Genomic DNA, 20273 nt, shown 5'->3' on the forward strand with positions numbered 1-20273 from the left:
AGCTCGAGGACTGAGACAGGGACACACGGCCAGCACCCCTTGGGCGGGGCCACCCTGCCTGCTTCCCTGCCCCCCCACCCCCAGAGCCCACCTCGGAAAAGCCAAGTGCAGACTCCTCCTGCTCTCTCTAAATACTATGTGGTTGTAATTTTCTTTTTCTTTTTTTTTTTTTAAAAGATTTTATTTATTTATTTGAGAGAGAGAATGAGATAAATCATGAGGGTCAGAGGGAGAAGCTGACTCCCTGCCGAGCAGGGAGCCCGATGTGGGACTCGATCCCGGGACTCCAGGATCATGACCTGAGCCGAAGGCCGTCGCTTAACCAACTGAGCCACCCAGGCGCCCCGTGGTTGTAATTTTCTTAACACTTCTTGTGAAATCAGCTCCCTTTTTAAAAACCTTCTTTATTTAAAAAGGCAGCTTCCTGTTTCTCCTCTCACTGGAAAGCCAGCACCGAGAGGCTCCTGTAAAGTGAATTCAAGGGAACTAAGGCAGTATCCGAGGCTATGAACAGGTGCGGAGGCCGGAAAGGGGGCCGAGCGGGGGCTACCCAGGAGCTGAAGCCCCACTTGCCCCGTAGGGCGCTTCTCCTCCCATAGGATCACGATTGAAAGGGAGCTGAGGAAGGAGTCGCTTTCTGAGCGTCACCTGGTATCACCCAGGGGTGTCACACTCGGCAAACACCACGCCTCAGAGGCCCCGGCCCGGCTGGCTCCGCGGACTGAGGGTTGAGGGGCAGCCCCGGGGAGGGGACAGCTCCGGGGCGGGGAGGGAGGACAGCAGCCCCTGGGGCAGCGGCCACACTTCCTCACCTGTCCCAGCTGCTCGCACGCCGTCTGGTACTCCGCGCGCTGACACAAGTCTTTCACGCGCTGGTATTTGGGCAGGAAGTTCTCCTCCTGAGCGTCCACCTTGTCGTTGTCCCTCTTGTGGAGCAGTTTGCTGTGGGGCAGGGAGTGGGACATGCGGCTGGCCTCTGGGCTCCGCAGGAGCGTGCACCTGCTTAGGAGGCGGCCCCCGCGCGGCCCGGGAACTGTCACCACGCAGGACGCGGGTCCCGCCTGGCCACATCCTCTGTGTTAAGAGGCTTAAGAAGTGAGAATTTTATAAGAAACCTCCCAAACTGCATGAACTGGCAATAAATTAGGAAACATTTAAGACATTGTGTAGGCAGGAAAACATGTCTGAAGGGACATGTGGCCTCCAGACGCAAGTTCTGTATCAACCACGGGAACAGGGAGCGGGCTTCCTTTGGGTCCAGGTGGCTGTGGACACAAATCTGAGGGAGTCCCTTTTGGGAGGGACCACAGTGGCTGTCTCCCTCCTGCCCCCGCCACAGGGACAGGTGGGGCTGCCAGGAGCTTCCTGGGGTGGGAAAGTCAGGGGGGGGGGCCCTCCAGCCCCTGGCACTTACCCTCTCTCCACCAGGAAGGAGTCCCGCCAGACCCTCATCTTCTTTTTCAGGTGAAACCTGGAAAAGTAGCACACTTCCACGTTCTCATCAATGTGGGGGCCTCACGCATCCCCCCCCATTCTCCAAGAAGCAGGGATGGTGCCTTGGTTCACAATCAGCACAGACCCGGGGCTCCAGGGGCAGCTGGGGTGGGGGGAGCGGGCCCGGCAGCGGGCTGCGGGGAAGGCTTGGATGCTCCCACCCCTCATGGAGCAGAGCTGCGTCTTCCCCAGAGATGGGGGTCTGAAGGCCCACTGGGAGGAAGTGGCCCGGGTCAAAGGTTTTGGAGTTTTGGGGGGATTTTCTTCTTTGATCCTTTGCAGTTGGACGTGTGTAATCTGAGTGTGCATTTCATACGGTTTCACTCTACTGCTGTTTCCCGGATAGGGGCTCAGGCTGCCGGAGGAAGCCTCCATCCTGCACCCGACTCCCAGGGGCCCCGGCTCCCAAGCCAGCACGCCTCCTGCCCCACATGTGCCGTTTTACAGCCGTACAGCTCAGGAAACCTCATAGTCAAAAGGGAGGAGGCTCTGTGGAGGCTCTGTCCCCCCTTTAGGGGGACCCTCTGAGCTGCAGGAGGGACAAGCAGGAGGCTGTAACCGCACTTTGGGGTGGTGAACCCGGTGGGCAGTCCCAGTGCTGGCCACCAGATGTCGCTGCTGCCATGCCTGTCCCCCGCCAGACTCCGCTCACCCTCCCACCTGCCTAGTTTTTCACATCACCGTTCCCCTTCCTGCTTCCGGGACACCTAGAAATATGGGCCCATCACAGCAGCCGGCGTTAAAGCCTTAGGGCGCCGTGATTAGGGGTGCGGCCTCCAGCCTAGAGTCTGAATGCCCAGAGTTGGCTCCACGCTGGTGAGAGACGTCCAGCAAGTTGCTGGACCTCTCTGGGACTCAGTTTTCACATTGGTAAGACGGGATCCTCACAATGCCTCCCCCACCGGGTTACTGTGACGATCAACATGGTAAATCCTCTGCAAAGTGCTCAGAACAAGGAAGTGCCAAATTAGCGTTCACTGCTGTTGTTGTTATTACTTTCAGTTTTGCACAGTGTTAGCCCTGAGAGGGTCCTCAACTGGTCACCTGGCTATAATCCAGGTGGGAGGGTGGAATCTCAGAGAACATCTGTCTTTCCCAGGGCAGGTAAGGAGTCGGGATCAGGGACCCTAGAGTGCCAGCTCCGGACTCTTAGAGACACACCCCCCTCTCAGACACACACGATGAGGCCATGAGTTCATGCAGTTTGGGGAGCCTGGCACCCCTTCACCCCCAGTGCCAGCCCTGCTCCCCTGCTCACCGATTCACTGGCCGTTCCGTATCCAGCAGCTTGAGGATGGACTTCCCATCCATATCTGAGGGGATGTCCAGACCGGCAATGTCCAGGATGGTGGGGGCCAGGTCGATGTTGAGGACAATGTGGGGATTCCTGAGGGAGGTGGGGAGAAATGGACTCGGCCACCCGGGCATGGTGCCCCGGCCTCGCTGGGGAGAAAGGGTGGCTGGAGGTAGGAGGTCGCCAGGGACTCACACTCAGAAGGTGGGGAAGCTGTGATCTTGTCACTCTCCTGCACCCCAGCCCTCAAGGCTCCCTTCTGCAGCCTCAGTTCCGTGGAGCCCCCCACCCTCCTCACCCCTCACCTTCTGTGCACTCCACACATACCACCGGGTACTGGGATTAACAGGCCTCTACTTGGCTGCTGCTTCTACCAGGGATGCCCTCCCTGCCTCCCACTTCCCAAACACAGGACACCCCCCTTTAAGAGCCTCTCTAGACCCTGGACCTGCCCCCACACCTGTCTCTGAACCTGTGATGCAAACGCTGGTCCCTGGCTGTTCTTGGCCAGGCTGCTGTCTGGCCTCAGGGCCTTTGCCCTCGCTCTTCCCTCTGCTGGAATGTTCTTCCTCCAGATGCCAGAGGAGCACTCTCCCCCGCCCCAAGTTCTTTGCTCAACAATTACCAAGGATGCCCAAGGATGACAGACTCTGAGGGGCCCCATGATCCCCGCCCTCCAGTGTTCACACCTTTGTGTGATCCCCTCCCCTCAAGGGTGGGCCAAACCAACAGGGTCTGGCGAAGGTGATGAGACGTCATATGGAGGTTATGTTACGTGCTGTACAACTTCATCTTACCAGCTGGGTCTTTGTCTACTTTCTCCCCTGGTCGGCTCCGAAGAAGCGAGCCGCCCTAGATCATCACCCCCCACGAGGGTGAGTGGTGAATATTCTAGGGGGCAGGCTGTGTGACTTCAGGTCCCCTGCTTGCACCCGAATAGCCCCAGCCCTGCTGAGTCCTGCTTGCAGCTGAAGCAGAGGACCGAGCTAAGTGGGGCCCCGACTTCTGAGCTGCGGAAACCGTGAGATACCACCCGTGTGATGTTCTCACTTGCTCAGTTTGTAACGACTTGTTATGCAGCATAGATTACTATCACAAGACCCTTCCTGAGGACCCCTCCTCCTGCCCCTGCCCCTGCCCTGAGTCCTCATCGCCCCCATTTACTACATATTTTAGTCATATATCTGGTTTACCGTCTGTTGCCTATTTAGAATCTAATTGGAAGGCAGACACTTCCGTCTGTTTTGTTTTCACTTCCTAGCACTTTTACACTTAGAATACACAGTAGGTGCTCAATAAGTGTTAGCTTAGTGAATTTTGTTATTTATCTCCACCATACGTCTGTCACTTCTCTTGTCTACTGTTTCTGCCTGGTGGTGTTCCCAGTGTGGCGGTAAGGGACTTGAGGGATGTGCCCAATGCAGGGGTTGGCCCCTGTTGAGTGCATGATGGCCATGTAGGCATGCTCTCCACCAAGGCGGCTTGGTGTCCCCCACCCCATTCCCTGGGCTGAGGGGCAGGGCCTGGGTCCTAGGGTTTCAGTTGTCTTTGACCCCCTCCTTCTCCCCAGCCCAGCACCTTGCGAACACGAGACTGGTAGCCAGGCGTGCTGGGAGGGGTACAGGGGGTGAGGCTGCGTTGTGGAGGGGCTTGAAGGCATGACAACTTAATCTGTCAGGCGGAGGGAGCTGGAGAAGACTGCTGGGTGAGCAGGCGCCAAGTGGAATGCTGGCAACCAGCAGCTGAGCTGGCTTGAGAGCGTCCAGCAGTCCTGCTCCCCAGGACTAGGTGGGATGGACAGGATTGCTTTTCCCACCCAGCATCCACACCCTGCTTGGTGGGAACAGTGCCGAGCCTCACTCAGATTCCACCGCCCGATGGACGTGGTCTGCTCACTCAAGGTTTTCTGTCACCCTGGCTACCGTGATTGGTTCAGGGATGGACACGTGGCCCAAGTCAGGCTGGTGAGTATCAGCCTCAAGGCTTCTGTTCAAACCACTGTTTGGTTTCCTAAACTGGATGGCTGGAAGTCATGGTGAGTGTACCACCATGAGAGAAAAGCCTGCCTGAGAATGAAACCAATTCAGAGGAAGCTGGGCTGAGAGACGGAAAATGAGAGCTTCCTGATGTTATTGTGTGACTGTTGGATCCAGCCATGCCTGAAGCCGATTAGCCTTGGACTTCCCAGTTGCTTTAGTTCCTATATTCCTTTTACCTTTGTTTTTTTTTTGGGGGGGAAGGGGGGCCTTATCTGGCTTCTGCTTGCAACCAAAGTCATCCTAGCCTTCAGCCCCAAGCCTGACATTAGCCCTTTCTTTCTCTTGTCCATGTGGGGTGTGGTTTTGGGTCTTATGAACCAGATCAGAGACTCTGAGGCTGACCAACCCATGATGTCAATGCCCGTAGAGTCTTTAGTGGGTCAAATTCCTTCGATCTACAGTGGTGGCTCGAGGTTTCAGAGAGGCAGGAGTAGAGGCTGCCTGGCTTAAAGCCCTGACATACCACATGACCTCAGGCAACCTAACTTCTCTGTGCCTCAGTAAACAGGGTCGTGGTAGCATCCACCCCACAGGGTTGTTGGGATGCTCACATGACTTATGGGGCTGCAAAGGGCTCAGACCCAGGCTGAAGAAAAAGCTAGATAAGCACGCCTATTATCATAGCTCTCCTTCCATGGGGACCCTGAGATCCAAGGACGGGGAGGGATTTGTTGAGATAGGCAGGCAGAGAGCCATCAGCCCAGCCTTGAACGCACATAGGCCGCCTTCTGGAATTGTCACCAAGCGTTCTTTCCAGGGGATGGAAGTCAGGCCAAGTAAGAGTCTTAATAGCGATTTAGCTGCATTTCGAAGAACCATTTGAGTTGGTCTCTGTGATACGCACTTGATCTGAGGAAGCCAGCGCTGTGCTCCCTTGCCTTTCCAGCCCCTCCCGGCCCCGCCGTGTGGCATTTTTGCTGCCAGAACGTGGCAGCTCAAAGGTTAGCCCACGGCGTCCTGGAGGAAGGATGGGAGGGAGACTGTTTCCCTCTGAGCCGTGGCCTGAGCTGGCCCAGCTGACCTTGGCAGACAAACCCCCCCGCCCCACCGAGGCGGCAGGGTTCCTCCCCGACAGCCGACAGCCGCCCCAAGGATCACCCGGGCCAGGCAGAAATCAAGGCGCCTTCCACGCGCTGGTCCCCCCTCCCCGATTCGCTGGCATGTTGCCCCACAAACAATCGGTTTCACAGGTGCTCACGGCCCCCGGACTCTCCTTCCCCAGCAGAGGGCTATAAAATGTGTCAGCACCCACCCCGGGCGACATAATCAGGGCTTCCCTGGGCACCGAGGCTCACCTGCCCAAATCACGTGCCGCCCAAGGGAGTGGCTTGGGGCCAGTGGAGCCCGGAGGCCTCCCTGGAAACGCGGGGCCCGGGGTGGGGTGGGGGGGTGCCGCACTTACAGCGAGCCGGCCTCCACGTTGGGGCCCCTCACGTAGAACGGGACCCTGATGTCAAACTCGTAGGGCATGGACTTGCCCTTCACCAGGCCGAACTGGCCGATGTGGTAGCCGTGGTCGGCCGTGTACACGATGTAGGTGTTGTCCAGCTCGCCGGTCTCAACCAGCATGTTGTAGAGCTGAAACGCGGGCGAGGCGGTGAGGGCGCAGGGCAGGGCTGCGGGCACCGTGCGCCCTCGGGCGTGTCCCTCCCCGGCTCCGGGTCTTCGCTGCGCCTCACTGCTGGGGGGACTGACGCATTTATAACTGCAGTGACTGCAGCCTCCCACCTCCCGTCGCTTCCTGCCCCCCTTCTTCACGGCGCGTCTCCCCTTCTGTCTCTTGGGCGTGTTTGTGGATTAGAGTGGGGGGCTCCACGGGGGCGGGAGCTCTCGTCACCGTTCTCTGCTGCATTCCCGTGACACTAGCACTCTGCCAATGCTGCTGGGTGAATGAATGAGTGAATGAACAAGTGAATGAATGAGTGGATGAAGGTGGACTGTGGCCTGGGGCAGGTGTTGGTGATCTACGACAGTGCTGTCCAACAGAACCTTCCGCGGTGCTGGTGAGGTCAGTGCCTGTGAGATGGTGGCTGCCGGCCGCAGGTGACCACTGAGCACCTGCACGTGGCTAGTGTGACCCCGACACTGAATTTTAAGCTGCATCGATTTAATTAAATTTATTTATTTTTTAAGATTTATTTGAGAGAGAGAGAGAGAGAACGAGTGGTGGGGAGGAGTGGGGGGGAAGAGGGAGAAGCAGACTCCTCACCCACTGAGCAAGGAGCCCGCCATGGGGCTTGATCCCAGGACCCGGAGATCATGACCTGAGCCAAAGGCAGCCACTCAGGCGCCCCATGGATTTTAATTAAATTTAAATAGCCATATAGCCATGGAGTGACTGGTAGCTCAGTCGGTTAAGGGTCAGACTCTTGATCTCAGGGTCATGAGTTCAAGCCCCGTGTTGGGCTCTAGGCTGGGCGTGGAGGCTTCTTAAAAAAAAAAATTTAAGGGGCGCCTGGGTGGCTCAGTCATTAAGCGTCTGCCTTCGGCTCAGGTCATGGTCCCAGGGTCCTGGGATTGAGCCCCGCATCGGGCTCCCTGCTCAGCGGGAAGCCTGCTTCTCCCTCTCCCACTCCCCCTGCTTGTGTTCCTGTTCTCGCTGTCTCTCTCTGTCATATAAATAAATAAAATCTTTAAAAAAAAAAAATTTAAATAGCCATGGATAAGTAAAAAATTTATATATCCATACAATGGAATACTATTCAGCCATAAAAAGAAAGATGTGCGCTACCACATGGATGAATCTGGAAAATGTGATGCTGAGTGAAAGAAGCCAGACACAAAAGACCACATGTCGTGTGATTCCACTCCTAGGAAGCGTCCAGAAGACGCAAGTCCACAGAAACACAAAGCTGGTTAGCGGCTGCCTAAGGACAAAGGGTGAGGCAGTCCGGGGGTGATGGCTGAGGGCCGTGGGGCTCCTGTCTGGGATAATGAGCATGGTCTAAAGTTGACTGTGTTGATCACAAAGCTCTGCAATATATTAAAACCACTGGGCTCTACACTTGCGTGAATAATGTAGTATGTGGATTATATCTCAATAAAGCTGCTAAAAAATGTACCAAACGGAACAGGCCTAGCACGTAAGTGTCATGAAGGCAGAGGCTTTGTCGGGACCACTCAGGGCCATTTCCCTGGGGCGGGCACACCGCCGGCTCATTCTGCCCCCATTTCCCTTCCCCTGCAGCTGATGGCACTTGGGGACCAGGTGAGGGCAGGGAGGGCTGCGGGCGGCGGGGGCGGCCTACCGTCTCCATGGAGTCGTCCACGGACATGAGGGTCTGCAGACGCTTCCGCTGCAGCATGTTGGTGAACTCCATGTGGATGGGCTTCATGGGCCCCGTGTAGCGCATGATCCAGTGCTTGTCGGGGTTGGGCGCGTAGTTGTAGCTCGGCGTGCTGCGGACAAACACACGCCCAGGTCAGGCCGGGTGCGGCGCTACCCCAGCCCCCCAGGTCTCCAGCTCCCCAAATCCCCAGTCCCCTAGCCTCCCAGGTCCCCAGCCCTCCAAGCCCCCAGCCCTGCAGGTCTGCAGCCCCCCAGGCCTCCAGCTCCCCAAATCCCCAGTCCCCTAGCCTCCCAGGTCCCCAGCCCTCCAAGCCCCCAGCCCTGCAGGTCTGCAGCCCCCCAGGCCTCCAGCTCCCCAAATCCCCAGTCCCCTAGCCTCCCAGGTCCCTAGCCCTCCAAGTCCCCAGCACCCCCAGGTCCCCAGCTCCCCAAATTCCCAGTCCCCTAGCCTCCCAGGTCCCCAGCCCTCCAAGCCCCCAGCCCTGCAGGTCTGCAGCCCCCCAGGCCTCCAGCTCCCCAAATCCCTAGGCCCCCAGGTCCCCAGGCCTCCAGGTCCCCAAGTTCCCAGTTCCCTAGCTCCCAGGTCCCCAGGCCTCCAGGTCCCCAAGTTCCCAGTTCCCTGGCCTCCCAGGTCCCCAGGCCTCCAGGTCCCCAAGTCCCCAGGCCCCCAAGTCCCCAGCCCCCCGTGCCTCGGGGGGAGCAGCCTCCTGCACTGCTTGAATGCCCATCTGGGGAAGCCGTGGCGGTGCATCAGGGCTCTGCTAAACCTTATGTCAGCGTTTCTCCAGTGCATGGTGTGCACGCGGGAGGACCAGGGGTCACCCTGCCTTAAGTGACCGGGAGCTGCACAGTGAGAACATCAGTCCCTCCCAGCTCAGCTCTGCCAGCCAGCCCACAGCATCAGACCCCAGTCTCAGTCTGGTGTGAGTCCCCTAACACCTCCCTGGAATTTGCTCTGCTCTCTTTCTTAAGAAGGGGACAGGCTCAGGTCCAGAGCCTCCAGCAGGCACAGCCCCCCACTCAGATTTCCTAGCCTTGCTTTGATTTTTCAGTTACCTCGGGCAAGGGAGGGTTATTGTGGTTAAAGCACGACTAGAGAGCTTCCTTTTGCAATAGGTTTTGGTTAAAAAAAAAAAAAAAAAGAAAAGGGACGTTGGCTAAAAAATCAGGTCAGTAATAGTCATGGATGCATGGCCGAAAACGTGAGGATGGTGCCCGAATGTACATTTGTCACAATTACTCTTCCCGTTTCTTCTCATCTCCCAGTTACTGAAGAGGAAACAGAGGGGACCTGCCCACAGTCTCACAGAGCAGGCAGTGGAGGCAGGGGGTGACTTCTGCCGTGGGGTCTGCTGTGATGACTCACCATACTGAACAAATCACCAGAACCTCTGATTTCTTCGGAGCTCTGACCACATTCCACGTACTGGGCGCAGCTCGGAGGGTTCACCTCCTACCATCTCATCACCACTCACCACCCTGGGAGCAAGTGCCATGTTTCCTGCCCCAACGAACACACCGAGGCCCAGCAAGGGGACTAACTTGCCAAAGGAGAGCCGGGCTCTGAACTCTAGGAGTGGATATGGTCGCCCACTGCCACCGTAACATAATCACCTCCCTGACACGCGGGCCTGTCTGGAGACCATCCCATCCGTACGTGTCCGGCCATCACTTTGGCCAAGACACTCCTGCTGGAGGATGGAGCAGCTGAAACACGCAGGTTAATGTGGTTCATGGTTTTGGAAGTTGCCAGGTGATTCTAGTCATCTAGTGCTCTGTCCCAAACCAGGAGCACCTCTGGTCTCCTCAGCTCACGCCAGGCCCTGGGATCTCAGCTCCAGCATACCCCACCAACATGCGGGGTATCCTGGGTGGGGTACACCGCTGATAGGAAGCATCCTATTCACCCCACAAAATGTGACATCCCTCGTGCTGGTCTGGTTCCCCTCACATCTGACCCCCTTCCCAGTCAAAGCTGAAAATAAAGGTTGTGTTTCCACTGCCTGAAGACAAAAGGCTTTTCAAAATGGCTAGGAAGGGGGCAAGGGGTGGCGAGCAGGGAGTGAGGGCGGGCGACCAGGCCTTGCAGAGAGGGCAGAAAGCCCCCTAGCGCCTCCCCTGGCCCACCAGGACCTCTGCAGCCTCTCGGATATCAGAGTATCAGAATGTTCGGGGAGAGGTGATGATGCTGCGGCTTTGGGCGGCCTGACAGTTATGGAGACCGTTGCTATGTAGTGTGGGGGTGAATCACAAGCCTTGAGATTCCTCCTGGACTTTGCTTTGAGTCCCTGGCTGGTCTCCCGCTGCTAAATCCAGCCCGGCCCCCCTGGCCTCCTTTGATTAAGAGCAGAGGTCTGGCTCTCCTGTGGGCCGGCTTAGGGCCTGACCCTGCATGTAGAACATTCCTAGGAACAAGCCTCCCCCCAGCCCCGAGGAACTGGAAGGGGACTGCTGGGGGCAGGGGCTGTGCAGACACGCCCTCAGAGCTGTTTGGTGGTATGGGAAAATTGTTCCTGGAGGCCCAAGGGGCCGGATTCCAGGATGCAATTTTGAGCAATCATCCCTGAATCTACTAGATTCTATTAGGCTGGTGTCTGCCCTCGAGAGCAGTGAGGGGTGAGTTTGTCAGGAGTCTGCAGTGGAAGGATTTCCAAAAGCCCTTTCTCGGAGACCTCTTTCGGAGCAGGATCTCAGATCCGGAGTGTGCAGGGCCTGGGGACCTTCTCAGGCCAGTGCCAGCTTGCTGGTCACCTGCAGGAGGCCAGTCTCCTCCAGGGTCCCATTTTCACAAGAACCCAGCCGCTTGCGGAACAAAGAGGGGAAAGCCTCACCTCCGCAAGAATCTGAGGAATGTGTGGTGTGTTCACAACAGGGCCTGAAGGCGAGCATCCCCTCCTCTCTGCTGGGGGCAGCAGTGGGGGTGGGGGGGAAGAAGGACGTGCCCTCCAGCCTCTCACTGTGCAGCTGGAGTCCCCAGGAGGGGGCGAGGGCCCTGACACCCACCACCTCCAGGCTGTCAGTGCGGCCTGGCTCCCATGGGTGACGAGAGGCCCATGAGCCCACAGTCGGACGCCACACTCAAAGGGAGCTCTGGGGGCTGGTGGGGGTTGGGGTGTCTCTCTGTGTGTGTCTTTGTATTTTCCGTGTGTGCATGTCTGCGTGTTTGTGTGTGGTTGTATGTGTGTGTGTCTGGGTATCTACGTGTGTATCTAATTTGTATTTTCATGTATGTTTGTACATCCGTGTGTGCATGTGTCTGTGTGTGTCTGTTTGCATCCTTGTGTGTGTGCACAGGTATGTGGGGCAGGGAGCGGGATGGGGTCCCGGGCAGGTGGAGCGGGACGACGCTGCATCAGGCAGCATCTGGGAGAGCCCACGGGGCCCACATCAAGAACGGGACACCAGGCTTGACTGGGTGGCAGTCTGACAGGAGCCTCCGGATCGAAAGATCTGGAACTCTGACCCACCAGCAGGGCCCTGTCCCCTCCTCACCCCCCTTGACTGTCATAATTAAATAGCCCAGCTGCAGAAGTTTCTGGTTTTTGGTTTTGTTTTGGAAATGATTATACCCCAGAGATAGGAGAGCCTTCCAAACATGCCCCTAATAAGGCAACGGGGGTTCTTTGCGTAAGTAATAGCAGGCGTTACTCATGTTCAATTTCTATAATTTTCATTTCAAAGGGAAAATAAATGAGCAGGCAATGTCAAACAATCTCATGAAACTGCTGCTGGGGAGGAGGGATGCCAGCGCCTCTTTTAAAGGAGAAGCTGCGGAAGCGAAGCCCACCTGCCCCCCCCCACCCCCGGTGGCTCCCTAGGTGGGACTGAGCTGCGCACCCGCCTCCTCCCGCCGCGGGGAGCCGCTGGTGGGGGCAGCTGGTGTCCCCGGCGGACGAGCGTGCCCACAAGTCAGGTGTGCAGAGAGGCAGGGCTGCCGGCTGGGGAGCGAGGCAGCGCCGTGGCCCCTGGAATGCGGCTCACCATCTGTCCACTCTCCTCCCCGAAGACCAGGGGATCGGGAGGTGAGCACACGGCCCCATCCTCTCGGAGCCACTCTGGGCACTGTCAGAAAGTAATTACAGCCAGGGGATGAGGAGGGCAACGCAGTCTGATTATAATGACAATTAAACACCCGGAATATTCAGGCGGATTCCAAATTGCCCTGTCCTTGTCGCCCGAATGTCACAGCAAGGGCTGCTGGGTATCACTGCTAAGCGGGAGGTGGCTGGAGGCAGGAAGAGAACTTTCCAGAGAGATTTACTAGCCAGCTGGAGGGAGGAGGACAGGACGGGTGGGCAGAGAGATGGCAGGTGCGGCTGGGGGCAGGATCTGAATCTGGCTCTGCAGTTTCCCGGCTGCAAGTTACCTCGCCTCTCTGTGCCTCGGTCTCCTCATCTGTGGAATGGGAATGCCAGGTGTGGTAGGCAGCCTCCACGATAGCTCTCGACGGCCCCCCCTTCCTGGCATTCACACCCTGTGCTGCCCCTCCCACACTGGCAGCACTGGTCGGTGCGACCAAGAGAATATGGCACAGGGATGGTGTGTCACTTTTAGATTAGGTCACAAAAGACTCCGGCTTCCATCTCAACCTCTCTCTGTCTATGCCAGGCCCCCAATCCATTCCTTCATCTGAGATCATTTGCTTTGGAGAAGCCAGCTGTTTGGCATGCGGTGAGGACACCCAAACAACCCTCCGAAGAGGCTGGCTGGTCGAGGAGCCGCCCTGTGAGCCCCGGGCTGGCCGCAGGTGGCTGTAGCCCTCTGGCCGACAGCTGGATTAGAACCTCGGGAGACCCTGCGCTAGAACCTTCCAGACAGGCCACTCCCAGGTGCCTGACTCACACACACACACTGTGACCTAATACACGTTTGTTTTTAGCTGCTCAATGTCAGGGTAATTTGTTATGCAGGAATGGATACATAATACTTTGAGGGTTGTTGTGAATATTCAGGGATTTGGTGCAATGTAAGGACTCAGCACGGAGCCTGCCACATGGTCAACAGCTCAGGAAAGGCTGCTTAATATATTCATAGTCTGATGAAGCTACAGACCACTTCTCAAAATGATTTAAAATGCATGAAACAAAAAACACAGGATCACAAAGGAAACCCATTATACCGCACTGCACGCACAGACCTCTAGGGGGGAGGACGAGGGTCCCAACTTAACAACATCCGTCCGGTGTCCCACAGGTGGGCAATGCGTTCCTGGGTTCTTTGCACCAGGAGGATTTGAGACAAGGCACAGCTCCATCACGGTCGTGCCATTACCATCCACAGCCCAACCCTCCCACCTTCACACCACCCAGCGGCCCTGCGGGCAGGGTACCGAAGCTTACATGTGCTGGGACGCGTTGGGGAAGAGGCGTGAGTATTGGGGGGCGGAGTCCTCGGGGCCGTGGGGGGCCGCGTGGCTGATGACCATTAGGACGGGCCGGTGTGGGTACATCTTCTTGGACGTGCGGAAGAAGCTCACGCTGTCATTGGTGATGAGGTCTGTCAGGTAGTCCTGGGGTGTGGGGAGAGACGGGAGAACTTGTGAGGAGCTGGGGCACTGCAGTGACCCAGACAATCCCTGCCCCCCTGGGGCCGATCGTCCAGGGGCAGAGAGACAATCAATGAGCAAGGGAATGGTGTCTCGGGCTGGTGCGGAGCCACGGGGGGGACTGCCGCTCTCTGTAAGAAACCCATCCTCACTGCTTGATTGTGGACCGACATGCCTACGTGGTTGTGATTAAACATGTTTTTTTAAAAAGCCACCAGGAACATCCCTAATGCAATGATACAGCATCCAGAAAGAACAAACTCGAGCCACTTGGATTGATATGGACAGACCTTACTGGCCTGGCCCTGGGTGAGAAAAGCAGGCTGTGGAAAGACCTGCACAACGCAACACCACGTGTATACAGGCGAAAACCGCACAAAACATATTGTTTGAGACATCTGCATATGCAACAGTAGAACAAAGGCATCCAGGGAGCAGCAGGGGGCTGGTTTCCTCCCGGGGAGGGCGCGGGGCAGGCCAGGAAAGGGGCCCAGGAGGGTGACCCGGGGGCTCCTATGGCCTGTGATATCATGGTATCGCATGCTCCGAAACGTGTGTTCTGTGAGGACCGGGTCTGCCTCTCCAGGCTGCCAGGAGGGTTGCAAGTGCTTGGAGGTGAAAAGCCCTTGACATGGTGCCCTGCGCGTAGCCAGCTCTTGACAAGTCGGCTAACGTTGGCTGTCTTGGTGGTGTGGCAGATTTTCCGCATACCTGAGGGCACCCGCCCTCCTGGGTCCTCCTCAAAGCCACTCTGGCGCCAGTTCAGGCTCTGCCGACCTCTGCCGGGGGCAGCATCTGGCACGCTGCACACCCTCCCCCACCCCAGTCATCCATGTGGATCGAAGGGGACACCGCCCTGACTCCAGGGGTGGGTGGTGAGCCCCAGGCTGGCCCATGAGGACACACCATCTCTCTGGCCACAGGACGTGAGCATCCGGGCATCAGAGTGAGGGATAAGGGGACCTGGGCCAGGGTGGTGGTGGCATTGTCCAGTCATGGCTGGGAGCAGATTCACTAGACAGGATGTGTCCATTGGCTGCATGTGGGGGAGGGGGGAAGTCGCCTCCCCCTGCCCCCCCTGCCCCCCCTCACACCCTGCCACCTGGTTTCTGGTTTGAGTGAAGGGTACGGGGGGGTGGGTGTCCAGGAGAAAGAAAATGTCAGGGTGAAGGCAGGAGTGCTAAGTGCTGGACAAGCTGAGCTGGGTGCCGGGGGTCAGCCAGGAAGAATCAGGGATGGGGGTTGTTAACAGGAAAGGTGAGACAGGGGAGGCTAAAAGATGAATTTTCTAGAACCTGGAGATCAGCTGATAGATTATGAGGAACTCTCCTCTCTGCCCCCTTCAGCCCTGCGCCAGGCCCATTCCCGCTCTCCTAGGTGAGGGGTTAGACTGCCCCGGATGCCCTCCCAGCCGCGCCCATGCAGGTGGGTGGTGATGTCAGCTTCTGGGGACTTTGCTCCTAGCTGGAGCTTAGCAGCCACAGCAGTATCCCCCTTCTCCATTGTGACCTCCGACTGACTTTGATCAGTAAACCAAGAGGAACCCAGTGCATCCCTGGAGATTGTTACCCTGTGGCTCTGGGCAAAAGTGTCCATTTCCTCCAACTGGTCATTTAGCCGAGGAAGCCTGTGGGGTGTGGGGCGTGCTCCTGGGGACCTCGGTGACAGGACAGGCTGGCCCGTCTCAAGCCCTGCCTCGTTCTTCAGGCTTGGCTTTTGCCGCTGTTTCTCATTTATGTGCTCACTTAACAAATACTTGTTGGGTGCCTGTTCCCAGGGTGCCAGGCTTCCTGTTAAGGGCTTGGGATGTGGTCACAGGTCCCCGTCCCCATGGTGATCACAGTCCTGTGCTGGTTGTGGAAAAGCATTCTCATTATCGAAAAGAAGGCAGGGGACCTGGGAGGGGCAGGAGGTTTTCACTCGCTTCGGATTACTTCTGGCTGCTGGGGGTGGGGGACAGAGACTGTAAGGACAAGAGACGGGACCACAACTGGCATGATGGCAAGTTCCTCTTCTTGCCTGGCCCTGGGTGCCCGGAGAAATGCGTCCCATGGGTGTACCCTGGGAGATCCTCACATTTCTGCCCCATGGAAGCCTGTGGTTCTACCTCTTGTCTGAACTTGGGTGAGATAAGCCAGCTCACCCCAAATTCCTCAGAGCATCCCCCAAACTGGGGTCTCCTGGCTTCCAGGACTAAACTTTTTGCTTGGGAAGCCCACATGAGCTGCTTTAGGGCTGTGCCTTGAGAACGATGGCTTTGCTTCTGAGACTTGGTTTGAGAGCAGGGATGGGGAGGCAGAGAAGGGCGGCTGCCCCCGCCCCCCCAGGGGGCAGCCCTTAAGCCTACCTCTTGATATTCTCTTCACTTGGCAAGTCAAGCTGTAACAGAGGGTCTCTTATTCTGAGCCACTGGCTCCCTGGGCAGCAGGTCTAACTTTTATTCTGGATCATAGTGCTGGTCCCACCCCTGTGGAAGCTTCTACAGCAGTTTGTGTTCAAAAGAGATTCGTATCCCTTTAAGGAGCAGTCGTATTTCATGAAGTTGAGGGCTCTGGAGTCAGAAACTCTGGGTTCGCACCCCAGCTTTATCACCTGCTATTTGTGGGCCAACCACTCACCTTTCTGCATCTCAGTCTCTGCATCTAGAAAATGGGCCCGATAAGAGTCCCTTCTTCAGATGGTGGTGGGAGCATTTGACAAATGAATAAAGCACTCAGCAAGGAGCCCGGCACTGAGAAAACCCACAATGAACACTGGCTCTGATTACTGTCACATGTTTGCTCAACTGACCTTCACAGCAACTCTGAGAAATGGACTTCGTGCCCATTTGACAGAGGGGGAAACTGAGGTCACAGAACTAACAAGCCACGCACTCAGAGCGAGACCTCAAGCCTTTGTATTTTTTGTCTGCCCCATCGCTTTTCCCTCACAAACAAAATTCTTAATGAGTATATGGTAGTTTACACTAAGCATCAACAAACCGTTTCTGTAAAGGGTCAGCTAGGAAATGTGTGAGGCTTAGCAGGCCAGATGTCGCAGCTGCAGCTACTGCTCACTGTCACTGTAGGATGAACAGCCACCGTGTAGATGAATGGGCATGTCTGCGCTGCCGCAGAACTAGAGGCCTGCTAAATTGTAAATTTCATGTCATTTTCACTTGTCACGGAAGCTGCTCTTTTGATTTTTTTCAACAAGTTAAAACTGTAAAAACCACTCTAAGCTCAAAGGTTAGACAGAAACACTCGGCGGGCAGGACTTGGCCCACGGGCCCTAGTTCAGAGAATGGATTTGGAAGCCAGATGGCCTGGGTTTGAATCCTAAGCTTTACCACTTAACTAGCTGTGTGGCCTCGTTCCTTAGCCTCTCTATGCCTCAGTTTCCTTATGTGCTGGTTTTGAAGAGTAACAGCATATACGGTGTAGGCTATGGTGAGAAATGCAAGGGGTAATTCTGTATCATGTAGAAGGATTTCAACAGATCTGCTGCATGTTACGTCTAAGTGAGTGCTACTCATTATTCCTCAAGAATCACACGCCTGTGCTTTCCACATGAAGATGAAAACAGTACAAACAAATCTGGTTCCCTTTCATCACTCCTCACCCCTGCTTCTGATCTTGGCCCCTCTTGCCCCTCACCAGGAAGTACTTTTTCAGATGTGTTGTTACATGTGTTATAGTATTGCTTTATGCATCTTTTTTTTTACATTGATCAGATCATACTGTGCATATTCATTTAATCATTCAACAAACACAGCAGTGAATACAACGAACCCACACGCCTGCCTTCAAGGGCCTTGTATTCTAAAGCGAGGAGACAGACATAAAGTGAACCAGTGCTCCACACAGGTGTGGTGCATCAGTGGTGATCAGCTGGGGGGGGAGGTGAGTTGGGGGAGTGCCCTTGACACACGGTGGTCTAGGAAGGTGACATCTGAGCAGGGGCCTGGAGGAGCTCTCTCTGCAGCCTGCGCTTGGCTTCAGCCCTATGTCCAAAGCCCTTTTGATGTAAAGCCATCACACAGAACCCCCTTGTCTTTTTCTAGAATCCTCCAGGGTAGGGTTCCTTTGTGGTCATTTAATCACTTCCTGCATTGGTGGCCTTCGTTGATTTCTTTTAGTAACAAAGCTGCAAGCAACAGCCGAGCCAGTTCCCCTCCTGCCTACGAAGGAGGCTTCTCCAGAACACAGCAGGACAAATGCTGGATCAAAGGGTCCCATTCAAGTTTACAGAGACCGCCACCCCTCAGGGCCTTCCCACCACCTGGGCCTTGTCTACTCCCCACCTGGAGGCCTCTTCTGCGACCTGACCCTGTCATTCCTAGCCCCCTCCCGCCGCCAGTCTCACCTTCCCCAACCCTCCCTGACCATCAGCGCGTGCGCTTTATCGTTCCTCTCTTGCCATTGCTGCCTCTCTCTCCACTTTGCCATCAGGACCCTTTCCAGGGCATCTGGCCTTGGGAATAGTGACTCAGGACAGAGTCCTCAAAGGGCCTTTTGAAGGAACTAGGGAAGGACCGTAACTTCTTCCCCAGCTGGGCCTCCTGCTGAAGCCACGGAGGCCAGCAATGAATCCTGGTGGAGGCATCTCACCCCTCAGGCTGCTGGAGCATGGGCTCCCCGGCTCTGCCCCCACGGAAATGCCCAGCTCACTCTGGCCCCCACTGCCCGCTGCCCGCCTCAGGTCTCAACCCTGGACCTGCGCCAGCTCTGACTCCAAAGGGGCCCCCATCCCCCTGTTCCCAGGCCTCCACTAACAGGGGGCCCAGGAATCCTCCCACGGGGTTGCTCTCATTCACAGGGGAGCTGTGTCTGTGGCAGGAAACAGGGTGAAAGAACAGCCACTGTGTGTCCCGTCCTCAGCCCCAAAGGGACTCTGAGTGTCCCTGGATAACTTGATTACAGGGCCGCTCTGAGACCAGGCATGGACATGGTGAGGAATTTTAACGAGGACAGAGTGGATTTCTCTAGGTTTTGGAGGATCTTCCCGTGTTGAGTCTGGGAGGAGAGAAGCAGCGTGTTTAGCCCTAAGACACTACAATTTGTGTTTCTAGCTTAGAAATCCCCCCACCAGGACTTTGGAATTAGTTCACCTGGGAGGGAATGGAGGCCTGCTCTGTGCAGAGTGAGACACAGAGCGAGGGGCGCAGTGCTGCCCAGGTGATGTCACATGTGGTTTCTGCCACCGGGGCCTAAACTGATCAGACTCAGTGAGGGGACACATCAGTGGTGATCCCCTATCAAAGGCAGGAGGGATCCCCAAATGTGCCGGTGTTCCCCGAAGGGGAGTGGGATAGGGTGTTTTTAGGCCATTGAGCATCTGCTCAGCTTTCTTCTGTGGAAACTCTCCATTTTCATATGGGCTCTATTCTCAGCTGATGTCCAGGGTCTGGCTCCAGGGCGGGGCTCCCACTGTCCCTATCTCTGGTTCAGGAGCGGAGCGTGTGACTACAGCCCATTGAGACACTGCCTCCCTCCCTGGCCACACTGACTGGCTCAGGGGCAGACATGTGACTGATCCAGAGCCAGTGAGATGCAATGAGACTTGCTGGGAACCCTGGGAAGGAGACTCCCTCACTTGCAGCTGGGCAGGAAGGTGAGAGGCTGGAGGGAGAGGAAGGGAAGGGGAAAGATGGGGAGGACAGAGAGGGAGGGGGAGGGACTGTAAATGGCACTGAAGAGAAGAAAACAGCTTAGAGGAGAAACCACCACCTAAAGATTTTGTTTGAGCCCCTGGATCCAGCTATGTCTGATGCCATTACTGTTGGACTAGCTAAATCAGCTGATATGTTTCCTTTTCAGTTGAGCCACTTTGAGCTGAGTTTCTGTTCCCAAGCAGTTGAGAGAGGTCAGTCTGATCCAAGAAAGGATAAATCCTGTAGTCTAGGGCACCTGGGGAAGGATTCATGGAAGAGAAGATGGATAAGACTTGGATTAGTTCAGGGCGGGAGAGCACTAGTAAAGATTTGGAGATGGTTGTAATAACCAACAAGGCTGGTCTGGTTGAACTGGCTCATACTGGGGATGCTGAAATAGGAGATGGGGCTGGTGTGTGTGTGTGTGCATGTGTATGCACATTATTACGTAGGCAGGGGTGTGCCCATTTTCCAGATTTGGGAAATGAGCCCCTTAGGAGTAGGGAGCATAACCAAGGCACATAATGTGTTGAGGTGGGGCTCCGAACCCCAGTCCTCTGCCTCCAAGGGAGAAACTGACTGCACAGTCCCTGGAGGGCAGTGGGCAGAAGAACAGCACAGTGCGTTGTGAAGGCCGCGCATCCATGGGTCAGGTCTGGCCCTCAGGCAAACATTTTTTTTTTTTTAAAGATTTTATTTTTATTATTTATTTGACAGAGAGACACAGCGAGAGAGGGAACACAAGCAGGGGGAGTGGGAGAGGGAGAAGCAGGCTCCCTGCAGAGCGGGGAGCCTGACGCGGGACTCGATCCCAGGACCCTGGGATCATGACCTGAGCCGAAGGCAGTCACCTAACCGACTGAGCCACCCAGGCGCCCGCCCTCAGGCAAACTTGATTCACGCAGGATGTTAGAAGAGTCTGAATTAGCCGCCAATCTTTAAAAATCAGGAGATTTCACAGGGAAAAACACATAAATTTG

The 20273-nt window shown here is 56.1% G+C and overlaps 1 protein-coding gene across 6 annotated transcripts in view; it reads right to left on the reverse strand.

Annotated features, from left to right (window-relative positions):
- The window catches only part of SULF2 (sulfatase 2), a 114251-nt gene that overhangs the window by 14444 nt on the left and 79534 nt on the right, over positions 1 to 20273 (reverse strand). For all 6 annotated transcript variants that reach the window (XM_045885911.3, XM_045885913.3, XM_064573327.1 and 3 more), the window contains 6 exons: positions 13456 to 13625; positions 8076 to 8226; positions 6230 to 6405; positions 2753 to 2881; positions 1415 to 1471; positions 813 to 942 (listed from right to left, as the gene is read on the reverse strand). In XM_045885911.3, the coding sequence (XP_045741867.1) occupies positions 813 to 942; positions 1415 to 1471; positions 2753 to 2881; positions 6230 to 6405; positions 8076 to 8226; positions 13456 to 13625 (813 nt within the window). The remainder of the gene's footprint in view (positions 1 to 812; positions 943 to 1414; positions 1472 to 2752; positions 2882 to 6229; positions 6406 to 8075; positions 8227 to 13455; positions 13626 to 20273) is intronic.

The sequence above is a fragment of the Mirounga angustirostris genome, unplaced genomic scaffold, assembly GCF_029215605.1.
Source record: "Mirounga angustirostris isolate CCGP_5_RB_7025 unplaced genomic scaffold, mMirAng1.0.hap1 SCAF_10, whole genome shotgun sequence".
In the NCBI taxonomy this organism is placed as follows: Eukaryota; Metazoa; Chordata; class Mammalia; order Carnivora; family Phocidae; genus Mirounga; species Mirounga angustirostris.